The sequence below is a fragment of the Onychomys torridus genome, chromosome 2 (assembly GCF_903995425.1).
Source record: "Onychomys torridus chromosome 2, mOncTor1.1, whole genome shotgun sequence".
Taxonomy (NCBI): Eukaryota; Metazoa; Chordata; class Mammalia; order Rodentia; family Cricetidae; genus Onychomys; species Onychomys torridus.
In genome coordinates, this window is record NC_050444.1 from 39,077,167 (window position 1) to 39,098,803 (window position 21,637).

Genomic DNA, 21,637 nt, shown 5'->3' on the forward strand with positions numbered 1-21,637 from the left:
GATAAATAAGATTGGTAAATATGAAAGTTCAGGCTATTGAGATGGTTTAGCAGATAAAAGTGCTTGTGGGCAAGGCTGCCTTCCTGGTTCCAGCCCAAGAATACATATAAAAGTAGAAGGATAGAATCAAGCCCACATAGCTGTCCTCTGGCCTCCATGTGAGCACACACATGACACACCCACCCCCAATAAAAAATAAAGACAATAAAATCAATGGTTAATCATAACATGTTCATAAGCAAACTAACTGTGGTGGTTAGTTTGATGTCTACATGACACAAACTACAGACATCCTGGAGGAGGAGCCTCACTGGAGAAAATGCCTCCAGGAGGTCAGACTGAAGACAAGCCTGTAGGGCATTTTCTTAATTAGGGATTGATGCGGGAGGCCCAACCAATTGTAGGTGGGAATACCACTGGGCTAGTGGTCCTGGGTTCTATAAGAAAGTAAGTGGAGCAAGCCCGTGAGCAGCACTCCTCCCTGGCCTCTGCATTGGTGTCTGTCCTGCTTGAGTTCCTGTCCTGACTTCCTGCAGTGATGGAGTGCTATGGAATGGTAAGTCAAAGAAGCCCTAAGGAAAAGTTCTATTACTAGTACAAGTCAAAGTAGTTAACAACCAGTCTCTCTTTCTGTGTGTGTGTGTGTGTGTGTACCTGCACGCTGATTCCAGAACACTAACTCTAATGGAGTTGCGGTGGGCTGGAGATGGCTTAGCGGTTAAGAGCACTGGCTGCTTCCAGAGGCTCCAGGCTTAGGCTCCTAACACCCACGTAGTAGGTTGGCTATACTGTAACTCCAGGTCCAGGGGATCCAATACCCTCTTCTGAATTGTCAGCACCAAGCTCACAGGTGGCACACATACACACGTGCAGGCAAAAGACCTATCTAGACACATAAAATAAATCTTAAAAAAAAAAAAAAAAAATTAAATGGGGTTGCTAATACCACCAGTTTTTAAAACACAGAAGCAGGTGAGGATTTAGAAGACAAAGCGGGTACCAGGGATTTAGAAGACCAAGATAAGCACCGGGACTGGAGACTGTCCCATTTTAAGGCACTATTCATCACTTGCAAAGTCAATTAAAAAGCTCTAGCTGAGGCACTCCTGAGCCTCACGAACCCCCACAACCTGCTCCCTCCGCCCCACCAGAAACGGGGGCGGGGTAAATGGCCGGAAGAGGCGGGGCCTACAGAAGGCCTTAGGGGTGCGGGAAGCTCGGGCACTTCCTTTCTGCGCAGCGCCTCGGAGCGCGGGCTGCAGGGCAGCATGGCGGGCAGCGGAGGCCCGGGGCTGCGGATCCCGGCCTGTCCTCGGGCTCTTCCAGGTGCGGATCCCGCGGTCTGGCCACCCGTCGGTGCGGAGCGGGGCTCGCAGCTGACGGCGCCGGTCCCTTGCCGGGTACGGTGGACCAGACGGCCTGGTCTGCGCGGCGGGTCGCGCGCCTTGCCCCGCGCTCGGGCTTTTCAATCTGCAAATCTTAACTGAGGCTGCTCCGAGGACAACAGCGTTTGGCGGCCCTTAGTTAAAAGGCCTGCGCCGCCTCGCTACACGTCCAAGTGCGGGGAGGAGCGGCCTCTTCTGGCGGCAGCTTTCGCTGGGTCTGCATGGTGGCGGGTGTCCTTTTTGTGTCCCCAAGAAAAGCCACCGTGCAACCTGTTTCAGGCTTCCTGAGTAGGTGACCTATTTTTCTGCAGGACATTTCTATGGAGGTAGCGAGTATTGTTGCCTTTTAGATATTAAGACGGCCAGTTTTAGGTCTTGTAAATATACTCTAAAAGAGGCATTGAAGTTGGAGCAATATTTGCGCACATCTTGAAAGCCCACAGGGTGGGAATGCCTGCTATAAAAAGGTAGTGATTAAGTTCTGAGACAATACAAAAGAATGCACCATTTCAGAACTGTGGACGAATACACTTTCCTGTTAGCATTATAAACTAGGTTAGGCTTGAGTCCTACTGACTCAAGCACTTCAGGACATGAGAGTGATCAAAGTTACCAGTCAAATCTTACAGGCCTTCATAAGTCATCTTCAGTAATTGGTTCGGTGATTTAGTCTTGGGACATAGGTGACCTTGGCCATGCTCTTTGCTGATAAGGATGTGCAGGTGGTGGTCTGCACAACTGTAGTTAGGATTCTAGCTTTCACCTGTAAGCCCCGAGACTAATGAGCAAAGGCTTGGTACTCCGAATCCTTGTCTTAAATCTGCCACAGTGAAGGGTGTGAATAAAATGTTTTTCTGTCCATGATTGATGGATGACAGCCGGAGGCCGGAGCTGATGCAGAAGCCATGCATCATTCAGAAGGAGTGCTTACTGGCTTGCTCTCAGGTTCTTACAGAGCCTGGGACTTGCTGTTTACCCCACCTACAAGGGGCTGGGCCCTCCCCCAGCAATTACTAACTCATTAAGAAAATGCCTTACAGGCTTGCCTATGGCCCAGCATTTTCTGCTGGCATTTTCTCAATTGAGGCTTCCTCCAGTGAGTGACTAGCTTGTGTCAAGTTGACATAAAACTAGCCAGCACAGTCATACAAGGTGCTAAACATGGAATTACAAATGAAGAGTTCACAATCAAATGTTTAATTTTTAGGTGCAACAAAACCTGTCTCTTGAAGATGCTTGAACAAATGTTTTCCAAAAACTTGTCATGGAAAGTGATGTAAACAAGCCATCAAGAGGACACTTGCCACTAACAAGGTACAAATATTAAGGTGTGTGCTGGTTTGATATTATAGGACCTGTTCTTGAGATGACTTAGTAGCTGGCACAATGATGACTTAGTTTTTGCCGTTTACCCAGCTGAGGGCTTCTTTGAAGAAGTAATCTAAAAACTGAGATGCCAGCAATGCATGGATTATTTGAATTACTGAAATGTGATGGAGTTGCTAAAACAGGTGTACTGTCTTCCCCCCCCCCCCCCCATCTAGCACATTGGTGGCTGCAGGTGAATGTCCATCGACAGTAGCTGTAATGTTTACAAACACTTCATTGTTCTGGGTAAGTTTGCTCAAGCAGTCACATCTCTTGATTGAGCAGTATTTGATAACACTCAGGGACTGGGGCCAGTTCCTTTTGAAATCGCCTTTGAATGTCTGTTTACTTGACATTCTTTCGAAGGTCATTAAGATGAATATCTGGGCTTAGCTTTTGAGCTTGAGGGGAAATGATACCATGGGCTTCTGACTGTCTTTTTCTTTTTCCTTTGGGAAGGTGCAGCACACGTTTTGGAATGTAAAATGAAGAATTGGTCAAGAAACTGTGAGCAGAAGCAAGTGATGAGAATTAGTATTTTATTTGATGATAATAAACAATAAATTATGTAGAAATATAGCTGATTGTTGTGGGCAGTAATTTCTTTAAAATGTTCATCTTTAAAGCATCGTTCTCATAGTAAGTTCTCACCTTTCATGAGCTATTTTGTTTACTTTGTCAACAGAAGTAATCCTGATTGCTAGTAGAGGAACCAGCATACACTGTAGGTGTATGGGCAGTCTGCCTGGGTCACTTGACAAGTCTAAATAAAACACTGCTAAATCTTCAGCCTCTTGAGTCCCTAGGTTTAGTAAACAGCATAAGAATACAGCAACGTTCTGATGCCTTGAGGCATTGAAAAGCCTTTGTGTCAGCTGGGGAAGCGGTTGCTTCACTGGTACAAGGCCCTGGGCTTGATCCTCAGGAACCAGGAAATTCCTAATGTTAGACTTTCCAGTTTGAGAGGTACTTTGTGTGTGTGGTTTGTGTTTGTTTTACCTTCACTCCAGAGACCTACACTTCTCACACACCATGAAAAGAAACAACGTGTTAATGTACATGTACTGTCATTGACTTTGCAGAGCCAGTACCTAGACATACCAAGTCAGGTACCATGTGACCCTAGAGTGCAGCTAATTGGAGGCAGGATGACCTCTTGCCCCCAGGAGTAAATAGTTGTCTTTAGAGTCACTGGTTGTACAAAAGGTGTATGTAAGAGTTACACAGCTTTCCTTGACTGCATACTTGGGCTTATAAAACAATATACCCTTAGTGCACTTGTTAAAATAGAGAAAGACCTTACATTAGACACGTTGGGTCATAAAAATTGCAGTGATTTGAAGTTGATCAGTTTGGTAAATAAACAAGCTTAAACTGGTATGTTTGTAGGTAAAGTGTTGCTACCTGATGGGTGGAATGAACAACTTTTTTTCCACACTGCAATGTTCTCTGTGTGTATCATTGATACACTGGGGTAACCAGGAAGTTTTTGAGGTGAATCTCCTAGGTAGCAATGTTTAAATATAAAATTTTGTTACTGGTTTTAGATACTTGGGTTATTTGTATATATGTTCCTTATAAAGGGGCCACATTTCCTACTCTGAATGGCATTCTGATAGATACCCTGAGGCAGTACACACCTGAAGCATTACTTCGAAATCACTCATGTTTAACCAAGGCTTATAGAGGTGAGAAAAGTAATCCTTTGCTCAAATTGCTTATTCATCACTAGAAAAGATGGCCGTCCCGGGTCCACATGCGGCGATAAACTGTTGGAGCTGCTGTTGGTACTGAGTCAGCTGGAGGTCTCTTTGCTCCAAGTGTTCTTCATCATACAGTTCAAATGGGAAGAGTGCATTGGGAGCGACACAAAATGCAGTGGCCCCTAAGTGAAGACAACAGTGTAATGAGACTTACAAACTAAAAATGGAAGTACATTTCAACAAAAATAATAAAGGTTTAAAAATTCTGAACTGTCGAATAGAATCTGGTCCTGTTTAAGTTTTAAATTTTATTTTTGAGGCAGGCTCTTGCTATGTAGCCCTGGATGGCTGATTGAAATATATTTTAAATATAAAATAATCTTTAGTATATATCGCCCAACTTCATTCTGATCAGGCCCTTCTCATGTGCTCTGTATTACGGAATCCTTACGTCCTAGTACTTAACCTCTGATCACTCCCCAGCATTTGGGTCAATCTTACACTTAGCACCAGGCTGCTCTCCACTACAAACCTAGGCCATCATGCTCATTGTTGACAACTGTGTGTAATATCATTAGTTCACTGTATCATAGATACTTAGAATTTACATTTAAAAAGTCCCTGTATCATGCATCCATTCCAGCTCGTGCCCCATTTTGTTCCTTCAACATTCAGTTGTCTGTGCGGGCTGCCTCCATAGCCACACATCCATTCTCTCTCCACTCCAAACAGCTCTGATCATGGGTACTACAACCTCTGGGGAATCATAATCTCAATAGCATGTGTCCAGTGACCACTTAGTTTGAAAACCTTTTCTTGGCACCTAGAGTACCACACCTTCCAATATTAAAGCTTTTGCTTCAGGAACTAGCCTTTATTCAATTCATTTTTTTTTTTTTTTAAATAAAGATTGATTATGTATACAATGTTTTGCCTGTATGTATGTCTGTAGGCCAGAAGAGAGTACCAGATCTCATTCTAGATGGTTGTGAGCCACCATGTGGGTGCTGGGAGTTGAACTCAGGACCTCTGGAAGAATAGCCAGTGCTCTTAACCTCTGAGCCATCTCTCCAGCCCTATTCCAATCCATTTCAAAACACTGGAATTCTTCCAAAGCAGTGGTGGAATTCTCTATACTTTGTCTAGGTGATTTCATCCATTTGACTTTGAATACCATCTCTATTGTCTTAATTCTTACATTTCCAGGTTAGAACTCACCTAAGATTGTGTGTGTGCGCATACTGTACCAAGGGGTGAGCGTACAGGTCAGAGGACAGCTTGAGGAAGTAGGTTACCTTCCACTATGGGTTCAGGCTTTGCAGTGCATGACTAACCACTGAGTCATCGACTCATCCTGAAATTTTTCTATTGGAATCTGTAGAATTTTATTTTTCTTTCAGGCTTTATCACTCTTTGTTTCTAGTCTTGGTAAAGAGCACTATAATTTCCCAAGTAGGGACTCTTAATAAGCATCACTTCTTCCTCCACTCCTGCATGCAGGTCCTAACAATCTAGTTCATTAGCAAAGTGTTGGATTTTGCATCCAAGGTCCATCTCTCACTAATTCCTGTTTCTACGCTTCATCTAGTCAAAGCTTCCATTACAATCACATGGAGTATGACAACACAGGTTATGCAAGTCCAACCTTTCACTGCAGACAACCTGGGCGTGGCACAAGCCCTTAATCCCAGCATTCAGGAAGAAGAGGCAGGTGCAACTCTGAGTTTGAGGCCAGCCTGATCTATAAAGTGAGTTCCAGGACAGCCGAGGCTACACAGAAACCCTGTCTCAAAGATTCACCACGGATAAGTATATTTCAAAATAGAATTGATATTTGGTCTCTTAAAACATTTAGTTTATTCCCATTTGCTTTGGACCAGAACCTGGTTACCATACTCTGAGGCTTGCAGGCAGATCTACCCCCATTTTCCTTTGTAACCTAGCTGGTCTTTGTTCTGCTTGAGGGCAGTGGTTTAGTCACCCTGGACCTCTCATTTTCTTGGAAGCACCTACTTTTATTGAAGTGCCCTCTACCTGGATATCTCATCCTTCAGGTTCAATAACTTCCTCATAGAGGTCTCCTTAATTGTGAACGCCAACGCCTTCTGTTCTCCATAGCATTTATCTCAGTTTGTGTAAGTTCAGCTGGCTTCCTCCCCTTGCACAAGCCTGGCTGTGTCCAGTTTCAAGGACACAGAAGCTGCTCCAACACCAGCTTTCTCTTAGACTTTTGGGTTTCAATTTTTTTTTTGTCCTTTGTCTTTCCACTTTTTTTCCTTTGTACACTTTAAGCAATATCCTTTACTTTATGATGTTTTATATATATATTTTCTTTTTGAGCTGAGGATCGAACCCAGGGCCTTGCACTTGCTAAGCAAGTGCTCTACCACTGAGCTAAATCCCCAACCTGATGTTTTATATTTTTATTTCTCCATCTAATATTTTATGTATTTCCCATTATTCCATTTATGTTCTTTTCCTATATTTTTCTTTTTACTTTTTGCTATGTTTCCCTTCTCTCTACTATAATTTGCTGTATTTGGATTTTACCTGATTTTTAAAATAAGACTCAATTTTTTTTTTTTACTTTTCATTTTCCATCTTACTTTTTTATTGTTTTTTTCTTGAGACAGGGTTTCTCTGTGTAGTTTTGTTGCCTGTCCTGGATCTCACTCTGTAGACCAGGCTGGCCTCCAACTCACAGAGATCTGCCTGCCTCTGTCTCCCAAGTGCTGGGATTAAAGGCGTACGCCACCACCGCCGGGCTCATCTTACATTTTTTAGGTTTGCTTGGAACTGTCCACAATTGGGAAATCTTTTTCCCATTTTAAAACGACCTCTTGGTCTTTGACTTCCCCTCCATTGCGTTCCCCATTCTTCCTTTCCCTTACATTTATTTGATCCTGCTTGTCCTTCGTCATTTTCTCTGCTTGCCTCCTACTCTTGTTATCTCACTCTGCTCTTTACTATTTGGGGAAGAAGCAGTGTGAGGATGGGGGGAGGGATGGGGTGGGGGTGGGGTATGAAGAAGGCAGTGAGGGAAGTGAGGGAAGGAGCTTAGTAAGGACAGGAAGAAAGTATAACGACCTACCACTCTGCTAACTTCAAAACTAATAAAAAATGGAGTCATATTTAGGAGCTTTTTAACATTGTTTTACTTAAGAGTTAAAAATCACAAACACCTAAATGAAATGTATCAACTAAAGGAATCGAAAACATCTTTTTCCTTCCTTTAAATCCTTTTTTTAAAATGTGTCAGTGAAGTCTTGACATCACAGTCATCAAGTGACAATATTCTGTCATAGTCTACCACAGAGTCCTTACTACACAAACTTAACCATTATAGAAAGTTGGCAGCATACTCTTTCCTTTCTTTTCCTCTTTTTGCAGTTGAGACAGGGTTTCTCTGTGTAGCCCTGGCTGTCCTGGAACTCTCTCTGTAGACCAGGCTGGCCTTGAACTCACAGAGATCCGCCTGCCTCTGCCTCCTGAGTGCTGGGATTAAAGGCGTGCGCCACCGCCACCACCTGGCTGGCAGCACATTTCTTTATGGTGTATAAAATAATGTGCCTGATTTGAAAAAATATGGCCTTAAAATAAATAAAAATACTTATATATCCCTATTATTTATTATTCACTGGGACCAGTATTTTATCTAAACTAATTCAGGATGACAATCTTTTCTAGTAGTCATTAACTCTATAACTTACTTCCTAAATTTACAATCAATCTCCTTTGTAAAGGACACATACAAATTTGTAGATAATGATTTACAAGCCTTGTGGGCTTGTAGCATTCACAGATCCCAGGTTAAGAGTGCTTGACTTAGTCTGGGAGCTGAAGGGATGGCTCAGTGGTTAGGAATGCTGCTTTTTCAGGACTGTGGAGGCTGAGGCTTGAGGATGGCAAGTTAAAGGTAAGCATGGGCCCTGTGCTAGGCTTAGTCTTACAAAAACCTCTAATAGCAATCATACATAATAAGATGTTTATTATCAGACGACATTGCCACCCAGTATGATTGCACACAGCTGCAGTGGTACAATTTTGAGTTCACAGCCAGTCTGGGCTATATGCTGAGACTCTGTCTTAAACAAAATTATGATATTCCAGCCGGGCGGTGGTGGCACGTGCCTTTAATCCCAGCATTCGGGAGGCAGAGCCAGGCAGATCTCTAGGCCAGCCTGGTCTACAGAGCGAGTTCCAGGACAGGCACTAAAACTTCACAGAGAATCCCTGTCTCAAAAAACAAAAAACCAAAACAAAAATATGATATTCCCCTATAAACATTAAGTGTTCGATTCAAGTAAGCCATATCCAATAACAATAAAGATGAATTATTTTGAAGTATTTCAAATGCAGGTACTATTTAATAAGAATATTGAGGAATCACTATTAACTTAGAGAATTACCATATTTCAATGTGAGAGACAGTTCAAACAATAAGGCTGCAATTAGCACATCTTCTTTGAGCACTTTATTTCTGAGGTTCAGTCGAGCATGAGCTTCAGATAAAGAAACTCTAAAAATGAAAACAGGTTAATAAAAACATGTTCATTTACAAGAAATTACACATTTAAATAGGCACAGATAAAGACATGACAGGAGCCACATGTTAAGAGGTCAGCATACTGATTTTTTGTTTGTTTCCTTTTAAGCTATTTCTTTCCCACCAACTTAAATTGTGCCAGAAAAAGCAAGTATTCTGGCTTGTCAAAAAAAAAAAAAAAAAAAAAAAAAAAAAAGCTGGGCAGTGGTGGCACCTACCTTTAATCCCAGCACTCAGGAGGCAGGGCCAGGCTGATTTCTGTGAGTTTGAGGCCAGCCTGGTCTACAGAGTGAGATCCAGGACAGGCTCCAAAGCTATGCAGAGAAACCTTGTCTCGGGGGAAAAAAAATGGCTTCCACTTAGCAGTCCACATCCCCTGCCCCAAGTCCTGTGTCACTAACTATACAGTAGTAGGGGATACGCCTGACTGTCTCCTAGAGACAGAAGTACAGATGTACAGCTCCTTGGTGCTTCCATCAGCTCCTCATCCATCTCAAGCCCCCACAGAGTCTCACAGTTCTTTCACATAGTGAATTCTGTCCACAGCACCCTGGACTACTCATTACCTGTCTTCCTCCTGTGAGCATGCACTACCATTCATTGCTTCTTTAAACATGTGAACTGCTCACCTTACCTGACGTGCCTCCTTTCAGCTTCCGTCAGGTGGGTATGAGGTTCTGAATGACTGCTGGACTTGAGAGTCAAGAAACTGAAGTTGAGTCTGCAGAATTTAGTGACTGGGTGACTTCGGCATAATTCTGAGTGTGTGAGAGTGTGTGTAAATCAAATGAGGCTACCAAGTAAGACACAAATCCTGTAACCTACAGAGTTTATATAAAGCTGGGCTGGAATCCTGTCATTGTAGTTTCCACCAACTGATCTCTTGTTCTGTCTGCTGGAACTAGAGATCAAAATGTGACAACTCTCCAGATACTGTTAACTTTTTGTTTTGTTTGAGCTGAGGATCGAACCCAGGGCCTTGCGCTTGCTAGGCAAGCGCTCTACCACTGAGTTAAATCCCCAACCCATGTTAACTTTTATATAGTTGCTCCATGTTTTCTTTTTTCCAAGGTGAATATTCCAGTACCTGTAATAGCATGAGAGCTAGTGGTGTGGCTCAAAGGCCCTGGGTTCCAGCCTAAGCAATACACACACACACACACACACACACACACACACACACACACACACCGCCACACACACCGCGCGCGCGTCATGAAACCATTTCTTTTTTGTTTGTTTTTGTTTTTTTCCCCAAACAGGGTCCATGTAGCCCCGACTATCATGGAACTTGCTATCAAGCTGGCCTTCAACACACAGAGGTCCATCTGTCTCTGCCTTCTGAGTGCTGAGATTAAAGGTGTGTGCCAGCACATCTAGCAAAACATAATTTTCATTCCTTCAGTATTCTAGCTATATCTTTCCTTATGACAAGACTTAGTTAGCCTTTACACTATAGTACTGTGTGTGTGTGTCAGTTCACTGTCAGAGGTTAAGGTAGAGCTATTCTCTTGCTCTTAATACATGTTCTATTAATACAGCCTAAATCTCAAAAGGTAAGTCACATTCCACGTTTGTTCATATTGCTCATGAATAGAATGGACTCTCATGCATGCCTTTCTCATATTAAGTGGCATTACCCTCTTCCCACACATCTACACTTGGACTAGAAACTTTGGGAACCTCGTTGGAGACTTCACGTTTATTCTATTAACCTTTTCCTTGCTAGATGAAGATCATAATTCAAATCTGTGAAGATCTCTCAATGTAGCTTAAAATATATTTTATTATTGTAAGCTTAATGAACTCATTCAAAATCCTGAAAATATGTGTGGAACCTTTGTAAAAGGAGAAATGGATATTCTGCACACAAGGGGAAACTGAGGACTTAGGACTCTTCTAGGTGGAAGGGCTCTTTGGCCATGCTAGTCTACAAATCCTGTCTCCACTCTCATTCCTACCCGTGCACTAGGAAAACGTGGGGCTATAGTAAATTAACTCTGCCTGATGGGGCCAGTACAGCCATGTGTACAGTGAGGTTACAGCAGTTTAAATACAGAGTATCTTCTACTACAGACAAACGACAATATGAGATACTGGAATTTCCAAAACTGATGCAGTATAGTTTGAGTATTACAACTATGCCTTTGTTACATAACTCTGGTTAGCATTTCAAAATTTTTATTAAGGATTTGATTTTTACCTTGGCTTACCTTTTGCCTTTTCAGCTTTATTTAAATAATCATATAGGTGAGGAAAGTAATTAAACATATTTTCTCTCCTGTAGACCCATACTTGCTGCTTTTTACACTTCATCTATTTTATTTTATATTGTAGTTATAACAAGATACTGCATTAATTTATTGGATTATTTTAGTCTTGATTTTTAAAATTGAGACTGTATTTTACTATATTAAATGAAATAATGGCCTATAGGTAAGGGACTATAAATTATGATAAAATCACATCATAGTACCACATATCACAACACAGTGTGACTGTGGTGTGGCTGTTAAAATAAACTAGATAATCTTTCTCCATGTTTATAATTCCATTTGGGGAACAGAATGTGTCTATTATCAATATAAAATGTATTTGTATGCCTATTGATGTGTTTAACAGACTGACTTTAAAATATAACACTTAAATGGGCTGCAGAGGGAGCTCAGTCTTGGTAAAATGCTTGCTCCATAAGCATGAGGACCAAGTGCAGTCCCAAGCACCCACATAAAGAAGCTGGGTGTAGCTGTGGGAGCTTGCAATGCCATTGCTAAGGAAGAGACAAAGGAGGGTCCCTGGAGCTTGTTCAACAGCTAGTCTAGTCTAGTAAGTGAGCTCCTAGTTCAGAGTCTGAAAACAACAAGGTGGAGAGTGATTGAGGAAGACACCTGACATCAGCTCTGGCCTCCTTGTTCCCACCCCCATACATGTTTAAGCATGCACAAATAGGTACACATGTGCATACATACAAAAACCAACATGTACACACAAACACATACACACTCACATACACCTAGGGAGAAAGCTCAATGATACAGTGCTTGCTGTACAAACACAAATACCTGAGTTCAATTCCCAGAACCACTGAAAAGCTGAGTCTGGTGGTGCACAACTGTAATTCCAAACAGTGGGAGGTGGGACAGGCCAATCCCTGGGCATCTCTGGGGATCACTGGCCAGGCAGCTTAGCCTACTTGCTGAGCTCCAGGCCAGGGTAAGATCCTGTCTTAAACACAAGGTGGGTCGTATCTGAGGAATGGCACCTGAGGCTGATCATTTGCTTCTACATGTGGGCACACACCCACACACGTGAAAAAACGTATATGTATATTTGCTGTTATTTATTTATTTTGAGATCAGGTCTTACCTGGCATAGGCTGGCCCTGAGCTCACTCTAGCTGGGGATGATATGCCTGCCTCCATTTTCTTAGGGCTGAGATTATAGGTGAGCACCATGCCCACTTTAGGTGGGATTGGGATTGAACCCAGGAACTTGTGCATGCTAGGCAGATACTCTACTAACTGAGCTACATCTTCAAAATAGGCTGCTATTTGAGTAGATGATTTCTGGAAGTATTCATTAAAGTTGTTAACAGTGAGATTTTATCTCTGGGGAGACAGGTAGGAATAGTGTTAGGAAGATGAATTACTCATTTTAGACTTTGTGATGTTCATAATTTCTTTTATAACAAGAATGATTCATTATTTATTTCTTAAAAGAATGGCAATGTGGGGCTGGAGAAATCACTGCTTGCTCTTTCAAAGGTCCTGAGTTCAATTCCCAGCAACCACATGGTGGCTCACAACCATCTATAATGAAATCTGGTATACTCTTCTGGCCTGCAGGGATATATGCAGACAGAACACTGTATACATAATAAATAAATAAATCTTAAAAAAAAAAAAAAGATACAATGTCAGCACTCTGAAGGCAGAGCCAGGTGGATTTCTGTGAGTTCGAGGCCAGCCTGGGCTACCAAGTGAGTTCCAGGAAAGGTGCAAAGCTACACAGAGAAAACAAAAAACAAAACAAAACAAACAAACAAAAAAGAATGGCAATGTGTTTGTTAAAGTATTTTAAAGTACAAGGAACAGGGCTGGGAATATGGCTTAGTGGTAGGGTGCTTGCCTTGCATGTGAAAGTCTTGTGTTCAATCCTTGACACCATGCTAAATATATAAATAAATAGAAGTGCAAGGAACAATGTAGTGTTTCTATTGGGAAGTGGGGGTGGAGGGGCTGAAGGGGAGGGAATGAGGTGGATTGGATCCAAACACATTATATGCACATATGAATATTAAATAAATTACTTGACAGGAAGGTTTCTTTAGGCCCAATTATAACATTCTTTGAACACAAACAACCACATTAAAAAGCAATCATTTACATGGAAAGCTTTGCACTTTTTTCAGGCATATCTCATATGGAGGATCCAATAAAAACAATTAAGGGAAAAGAATTATTAGTGGTGCAAATGACTTAAAGTATAACAAAGGAAGTCATTAAGTCATCTTAAGTTCTTCTGAAGCAAAGCAAATAATCAACCAACTATAAATCAAACAGAGAAACAAACACAAAACCAAGTAAGTTAATTCCATTCATATCTAAAACAGCAGTTTGGGCCTCACAATCCTGAGTTGAATACCTACAAGCATTTCAGTGCAGATGCTGACAGCTTCGATCCGTGGACAAAATCTGTCCTGATTCTGCGACTGGCTAGATAATAGCCGTGAATCATTCTTTCTGCCTCCAAGCTGAATTCCATATTCAAATTCTTTGCAAAAGCCAGTAGCTAAGTTAAAAATATAAAAAAATTAAAGAGATTTAGTTTTATTATGGACTCATAATTCCAAAGTGTACTGGCATCTGATTTTTTAAAGTTTCTGTAATTTTATATCAAGTTTCTGTAACTTTACATCAAATATAAGTATCTGGGCCACTTCCAAGTCACTGAGCACATTAAGGCATTACCTTCTGCTTGAAAGAAATACGCAAGTTTACCTAGAATAGCCTCTCTCACGGTGCAGAAGTGCACCAACCGGGACTCAACGACTGGCTGACTTTTGTGCTTCCAATGGGAGGAGATCTCACCTCTCCCAGAAGCTCATGTCTCTTTTGAATGGTTAATGCCTTGGCAGTTTATCTCTTCATAACTTCCTCTCACTTTCCTCAGATCCACTCCCTCTGTCTTTTCAAGGCCCTTAGCTGAGCACTTGCAATGAGTGAGGAGGTAGTTACTGCAGCAAAGGGGAGTCCTGATGGCTCGGCAGGTCTGGGCAGAGGACAATTCTTTCTGAAAAGTTCATGTATTTGTTTGGGGATGTGGGCAATGTGCATGTACCCTGGCATGAGTGTAGCATTCCAGGCACTGAACTCAGGTAGTCAGGCTGGACAGCAAGCTGAGCCACCTCAGTGGCCAGAGAACGGCTCTAAAACAGCAACTAACACTGAGTCCTGCTTGTTCTTTGTCTGCAGTCCCAATTTCTTAAATCCTTACTTTATCATATAATTTCCAGGGGTCTTGTTGGCTTCACTGTCTTAGCTGTTTTCTCTCTTTAAACCCATGAGACCCAAAGGAGACATCAACCATTACTAGGATGCTATTAATTACAGTTTGCGCCGGTTTTTTCTAGTACTGGGCCACTCACAGCAAGGACAGGGCTGTACTGCTGTACACGGCATCCCCATTTTCTGTCTTTCACTCTAAGCTCTTTAGGAAGCACCTTGCTGTAGCCTGGGTTGGATGTGTCCTGTCTTTGTCCCCAGGCGTCAGAACTGGCCGATAACAACACACTAGCCCTCTCTAAGGTCTCCTCTACAGTGGCATGATGATGCCACCTCTACTGTCTTCAGAAAGGAATTATTGTTCAGGAATGCTCTTAGTGATGTCTGCCCCCTTCAGGAATTGCTTCAGGACAGCCCATAGCACATATCCAGTGGATGCAGGAGTTAAGGGCGTTTTTATTTTTTATTTATTTATTTATTTATTTATTTATTTATTTATTTATTTATGGTTGTGTTTTTTTCAAGACAGGGTTTCTCCATGTACTTTTGGTGCCTGTCCTGGAACTTGCTCTGTAGACCAGGCTGTCCTTGAACTCACAGAGATCCGCCTGTCTCTGCCTCCTGAGTGCTGGGATTAAAGGCGTGTGCCACCACAGCCCTGCAAGGGTGGCTTTATGAAGTCTCTCTCTTTTTGTCTGAACATAGACAACTCTGATGGGTCTCTTGAGCTCCAGAGCTTTCTGTGGGCTTCTGGATGCCAACAGTTAGCCTGCCTCACAGTTTGACTCTAACCTCTGCCCAGCCTGGCTTCCTCCCTTTCTGAGATAATGACAGAGAACACTTTATACACACATTGGGGCACTAAACCCTGTCTTCTCTATGTCTACAGTCCTCAACAAACTTTATGGTCTTCGATTTGGGTAGCAAATAGTTTCCACTTTTACTATTTCATAACCTTAATAAAGTTCACACTTGTTCTCTTCTTCCTGAGCCTCAAAGACTTGTGCAAATTGCTAAAGCCCTAAGATTCCACAACACATTTTGCTCCAGGCAAGCCCGTTTTCTCATAGCTTCCCAAGCATATTCACTTCTACTTCTGTCTTTGCTTTTACTGTTAATTTTTGCTTAAAACACACATTATTCTTATTCTTGCTATACATTTTTTTCACCATTTTTTAAAGTCCAACTAAATTCTCATCTCTTTCCTACAGTTTTCTTGCATTCTATATTCATATTTTTATTCTGAATTCTATATATATTTAGAGATAGTAATGGAAAGCTCAGCACTTAAGTTGCCCCCTAAATGTTTCATGTATCTTGGTTCTCAATTAAATTTTAGACTGCTTTAAAAGGAAATTAAGGAGTTGGAGGATTTAGCTCAGTGGTAGAGCGCTTGCATAGCAAGTGTAAGGCCCCGTGTTCGATACTCAGCTCCAAAAAAAAAAAAAAAGAAAAAAAAGAAATCAATAGTCATGAAATGTGAATACATATGCTTACATGGCCTAGCTTAATTTTCTTTAGAAATATTCTATTTTAACACATTGATTTTTTAAAAAATATTTATTTGTTTGTTTGAGACAGGCTTTCTCTGTAGATCTGGCTGTCCTGGAACTCACTCTATAGACCAAGCTGACCTCAAACTCAGAGATCTGCCTGCTTCTGCCTACTTAGTGCTAGGATACAGGTGTGTGCCACCACTGCCTGGCAACATTGATATTTTTAAAGCTATGGATATTGGGATAGTAGTAGAAATAATATGCTTAACATTTTAATATTAAAGTTTCCTCATACAGCTGTTCAGTTATTTTTTTCTATACAATGTACTTAAAATGTTCAAAATCTGGAAGCAAGCTGCTATGAAAGACCCCCAGCTCAGCATGGTAGCAAATGCCTGTAATCTTAGCACTTGAGAGGTAGAAGCAGAGGGACCAAGAGTTCAAGCCAAGGATCCTGGGCTAGCATAGCGAGTTCTAAGCTAGCCTTGTCTCAAGAGTAGACAAAACAAAACAAAAACCAAGTAGATAAACAAATCTAGGAGAAGAAAAAGATAATGTCCAAATAAACTTCTATTTAAATTAAGAAATGGGGCTGATGAAATAGCTCAGTGAGTAAAGGCGCTTGCTGCCAAGCCTGACAATCTGAGTTTGATCCCAGAAGCCACAGGGTAGAAGGAGAGAACAGCAGCCACAAATTATTCTTTGATCTTTACGTGTACACGGGGTACACTTGTGCCTCCACACATGCAAAATGTGTGTGTACAAGCATGCATGCACACACGCTATATAAACAAACAAATGTAAAAACAAATTGAGAAACAATGAAATGGGCATTCTGGGTAAGCATTTTATCTACCTTTACCTTTTCAAAATCTTCAGTTGTGAACTGTTTAGAAGCTAAATAAAGCAGCCCCTCGGGATCCATAGCTTTCTTTAAAGTATGTTGCACAGTAGGAAGAAATGGGTGGCAAGGAGATGATTCATTGCAGTTAATCAACAATCCAAATGCCTCCACAAGATTAGCTGGAATCAAACTGTAATCCTATATAAACCAAAAGGTAGAGCAAACAATAAGCGAACTGATTGGAAATAGTTCAATACAAATTGATAATTATATTATTTAACCTAGTTAGTGATTATTTCATTATTAACCACAGTTTAAAGTAATTTCTGAAAATATATGAAACTTGTAGAAAGCAACTTTTTAAGAAAGTTCTTATTGATTATTTATTATATAGTATTTATTAAAGCCTTCCAGGGCTCAGTCAGTTACATGCTTGCTGAATGAGGGGTACTAAATTCTATCCCCAGAACCCAGTCAGAAAGGCTGAGTGCACAACAGGTGCCTGAATCTCAGTGCTGATGACACAAAGACCCTTTGCTGGCTAAACAGTCTAGCTAAACTGGTGAGTTCCAGGGAGACTCTGTCTCAAAAACCAAGGCAGAATTCAATTGAGGAGTCAACCTTGAAAACACACACACACACACACACACACACACACACACACACACACACGACTTCACTATTCAAATAGAAATTTCTACTGACTAGACATCTAATTTGCATGACTGAAAATTCAGGGGTGGAAACGTGGCTCAGACAAAACAAAAACAAACATTAAAACTATTATCAAACAATTGGCGCATTATTCAGTTGTAATGTCTGGTAAGGTATATAAACGCATTAATAACAAAGCCATTATGAAGTCATAATGCTGGATATAATGATGCATGTCTGCACTCCAGCTCTCATCACTCAGCAGATCGCTAGTTTGAGGCCAGTCCAGGAGATAAAATGAGTTACAACACGGTCTTGGTTACACAGTGAAGCCTTAACTGAAAAAGGAGGAGGAAGAAACGAAAGAAGGAAGAGGTTGGAAGGGGAGACTATGATGACAAACTAACAGTTCTCTTCTTCTTCTCCTCCTCCTCCTCCTCCTCCTCTTTTGTTTTTTCCGAGACAGGGTTTCTTTGTGTAGCCTTTCCTGGATCTTGCTCTGTAGACCAAGCTGGCCTTGAACTCACAGAGATCCACCTGCCTCTGCCTCCTGAGTGCTGGGATTAAAGGTGTGTGCTACCACCGCCCAGCATCTCTTTCTTATTGAGACAGGGTTTCATGTAGACCAGGATGGCCTCAAATTTACTCTATAGCTCAGGATGACCCTGAATTGTAATCCTCCTGCTTCCATGTCCCACGTGCTAGGATTACAGTAAGGTGGCCTCCTAAACAATATTCTAATAATAAAATAGTCAGATTCCTTACCATCTGACCAATCAGAGTCCCGGTTTTCTGCACATTTCTCCTTGAAGATGAATCCATATCAACAAAAGACCAAAAACTGCACTGAATGGAGAAAGTCATTTGCTGGTCGTTATCATCCCCAAACTTCTTTCCTGGGATGAACACTGTCATGCTTCTGCTCTCCAAAACTGCATCAGAAGACAAGACCCATGTGTTACCTAGGAATCAGATGCTGCACATCCTGACAGCTTTTCTTGTCAATCTCTCAAGATTTTGTTATTCTAATAGATATGCTACATGTCTACAAATGAATAACAAATATCATCATATGAAATTTTACTATCTAAAACAGACAATGAAGACACAAGTAAATTTAGTTGCTTTACAAGACAGTGTCAAAACCAAACAAACAAAAAGCAGAAATATCCTATGCACATTTGTATCTTTCCTTCACACTTTGTAACATTATATAGATTTAATCTTATTCTTAGGACTCTAACTCCCCAATGGAGTTCAAACTACCCTTCTAACTCATTGAACAGTCTCTTGTGTACAACGTTAGACTTCTGTAACTATGGAAAATACCTGATAAAGCAACGTCAAGAGAAGACTCATTTGGCTGTCGTTCTAGAGGTTTAGTCCATCATGGAGGGAGGACACAATAGACAGAGGTTCACATCCCGGTAGTCAAGAAAGAGAGAAAGAGGGCTGGGCTTGTTAGCTCAGGGGAGGGTGCCACCTCCACACAGGGTTAGTCTTCCTTAATTTATCCTCTCCGGAGTGACTTCCAGACACACTCAGTGCTTTATTAATCTCCTTGGTGTGTCTCAACTCATTCAAGTGTACAGTCATGACTAACTATCACATTATAGTTTTCTTCCCCCTGAACTGTAAATACTTAACCTACAGAAATTGCTCAAACAGATTTCACAAGGATCCTACTATTTGCAACTCCAACCAACAATACATGAGAACTCAGAGGTTCCACATCCTCAACAGTTTTTCTTGTCAACTGTTGAACTTTTTTTTTTGCCATTCTAGTAAGCTGGACTAGTTAGAAAATTTGTGGAGCCCAGTGCAAAGCAAAAATCTGGCATGCCATTAAAAAGCAGGAAATGCTTCTATTAAAGGTACTAATATGGGGGGCTGGAGAGATGGCTCAAAGGTTAAGAGCACTGACTGCTCTTCCAGAGGTCTTGAGTTCAATTCCCAGCAACCACATGGCTGCTCACAACCATCTGTATTGAGATCTGGTGCCCTCTTCTGGCCTGCAGTCATACATGTAGGCAGAACACTGTATACATAATAAATAAATAAATCTTTTTTTTAAAAAAGGTACTAATATGAACATCTTTTACCTTTAAGTGTATTTTATATATAAATTTATGTTTATACTTTGTTTCCTTAGAACATTACAAATAAGATGTAACAGGAGTGATGAAGGAAAATGATACCGCTTATGCATTACTGGTGGGAATGTACAGTTGGTGTTTTTCCTCTTGAAACAGTTCGATGGTTAACCAAAAAGTGATCCAGCAATTCCACTCTTGGACACACTCAAAGAAGCCAACTCCAGGACTCAAACAGATATTTGTGCACCAGTACGTGGTGGTTTGAAGGAGAATGGCCACTGTAGGCCCCCCGTGATGGTCATGGTCTCTAATCCTCTGGAACCATACGCTACAAATTAAATCCTTTCTTTTATAAGATGCCTTGGTCATGGTATTTTATCGAATCAATTAAAAAGTAACTAAGACAAATACCCATAGTGGATTATTGACAATTAGCAAAAAGTGGAAACAAAATATCTGTCAATACAATAGAAGACTTTTCAGCATTAAAAGGAATGAAATTCTATTAATAGACAAGTTCATAAAGGCAGAAAGGAATAATATTACCAGGGGGTTAGCATTTAATGAGTTAGAGTTTGTATTTGGAGTCATCAAACTGTTCTGAAAATGAAGGATAGTAATAGATGTACAAGACTATGAGTGTACACTGTCTTAGTCAGTGTCTACTGCTGTGAAGAGACACCATGACCAAGGCAACTCTTAAAAACACAAGCTTTTAATTAGGGGCTTCCCTACAGTTTCAGTGGGTTCGTTGTTAGCATCATGGCAGGGAGTATGGCAGCACACAGGCAGGCATGGTGTTGGAGAGGTAGCTGAGAGCTTTACATCCTGAATCCACAGGCAGCCAAGACTGGGACTCACACTAGCTTTTGAAAGCCTACTCCCAGTGACACAGCTCCTCCAACAAGGCCACACCTTGTTGTACTGTACACCAATCAGAGTACCAGTTTTCTGCACATTTCTCCTTGAAGATGAGTGCTGAGGTCATAGGTGTCTGCCACCATGCTTAGCTTAAAGGAATATGTATTTTGCTCAACTAAAAACATAAAATACTGGGCGGTGGTGGCACACGCCTTTAATCTCAGTACTCAGGAGGCAGCCTCGAACTGTCTGTGAGTTCGAGGCCAGCCTGGGATACAGAGTGAGTTCCAGGACAGGAGCAAAGCTACACAGAGAAACCCTGTATCAGAAAAAAACAAAAACAACAACAAAAAAAACATGAAATACTGATACATGTTATAACATGGATGAAATAAGCTAATTTTTTTGCTAAATAAAAGAAGGCAGTCATAGATGACCAGATATTAAAGGATTTGTTTATATGAAATGTCCAGAATAGGCAATCCCATAGAAGGAGGAAGCAAATTTGATTCAAATGGACAGCAGAGCCTCTTTCTCAGTCAAGGATGGTAAGGAAGGTAAAGGACTGGATTGTAATTCATGGTAAGGAATTGGACTTTAGTTCCTGGTAAGGTATTGCACTGTAGTTCACAGTAAGGATTGGTAAGGGATTAGACTGTAGTTCACAGTAAGGGAAGGTAAGGAATTGGATTATAGTTCATGGTAAGGGATGGTAAGGGACTGGATTATAGTTCATGGTAAAGGAAGGTAAAGGACTGGATTATAGTTCCTGGTAAGGTACTGCACTGTAGTTCACAGTAAGGATTGGTAAGGGATTGGACTATAGTTCATCAACAATTGAGAAGTCACTGAGAATCAAAGTGAGAACAGATTGTGTCATGAAGGCCATGTGGATACTATGTGTGGATACTACATGCTCTAAGAAGGTGGCAGGCCACTATTAATACACATGTGGATGTATTTCCTTGACCTCACTGGGCTTCCTTGCATTCTATGACTTCAAAGGAAACATTATTTTAAAATTCTTTTTTATGTCTGGTGCTGGGGACCAAACCTAGAGTTTTCTAGGCAAGCACTCTATCAGTTAAGTTATATCCTTAGCCTAAAATTATTAAACAGTTTAAAGATGGTGACAGCAGGGTTTTAACTCAATTTCTAGGCTCTTCTGGAGTAGACACTT

The 21,637-nt window shown here is 41.2% G+C and overlaps 1 protein-coding gene, 1 long non-coding RNA gene and 1 other non-coding gene across 5 annotated transcripts in view; 2 read left to right on the plus strand and 1 right to left on the minus strand.

Annotated features, from left to right (window-relative positions):
- The first annotated feature begins 1,205 nt into the window (after positions 1-1,205).
- LOC118578803 lies at positions 1,206-4,731 on the plus strand. Of its 3 annotated transcripts, XR_004944290.1 has the most exons (5): positions 1,206-1,326; positions 2,593-2,699; positions 2,930-2,999; positions 3,213-3,392; positions 4,486-4,731. It is a non-coding gene; the product is annotated as an uncharacterized LOC118578803 (long non-coding RNA). The 3 variants fall into 3 exon arrangements; XR_004944291.1 differs by lacking the exon at positions 4,486-4,731 and having other exon boundaries at positions 1,206-1,400; positions 3,213-3,332; XR_004944292.1 differs by lacking the exons at positions 1,206-1,326; positions 4,486-4,731 and adding an exon at positions 1,412-1,673 and having other exon boundaries at positions 3,213-3,332.
- On the plus strand, positions 2,763-2,846 carry LOC118579026. The gene has a single exon (XR_004944396.1). It is a non-coding gene; the product is annotated as a small nucleolar RNA SNORD87 (small nucleolar RNA).
- Mcmdc2 (minichromosome maintenance domain containing 2) overlaps positions 3,318-21,637 on the minus strand; it is a 37,229-nt gene continuing 18,909 nt past the window's right edge. The window contains exons 11-15 of the mRNA XM_036180018.1: positions 18,266-18,432; positions 16,865-17,044; positions 13,651-13,793; positions 8,866-8,975; positions 3,318-4,638 (exon numbers count right to left, since the gene is read on the minus strand). Of these exons, the coding sequence (XP_036035911.1) occupies positions 4,472-4,638; positions 8,866-8,975; positions 13,651-13,793; positions 16,865-17,044; positions 18,266-18,432 (767 nt within the window). The 3' untranslated portion in view covers positions 3,318-4,471. The remainder of the gene's footprint in view (positions 4,639-8,865; positions 8,976-13,650; positions 13,794-16,864; positions 17,045-18,265; positions 18,433-21,637) is intronic.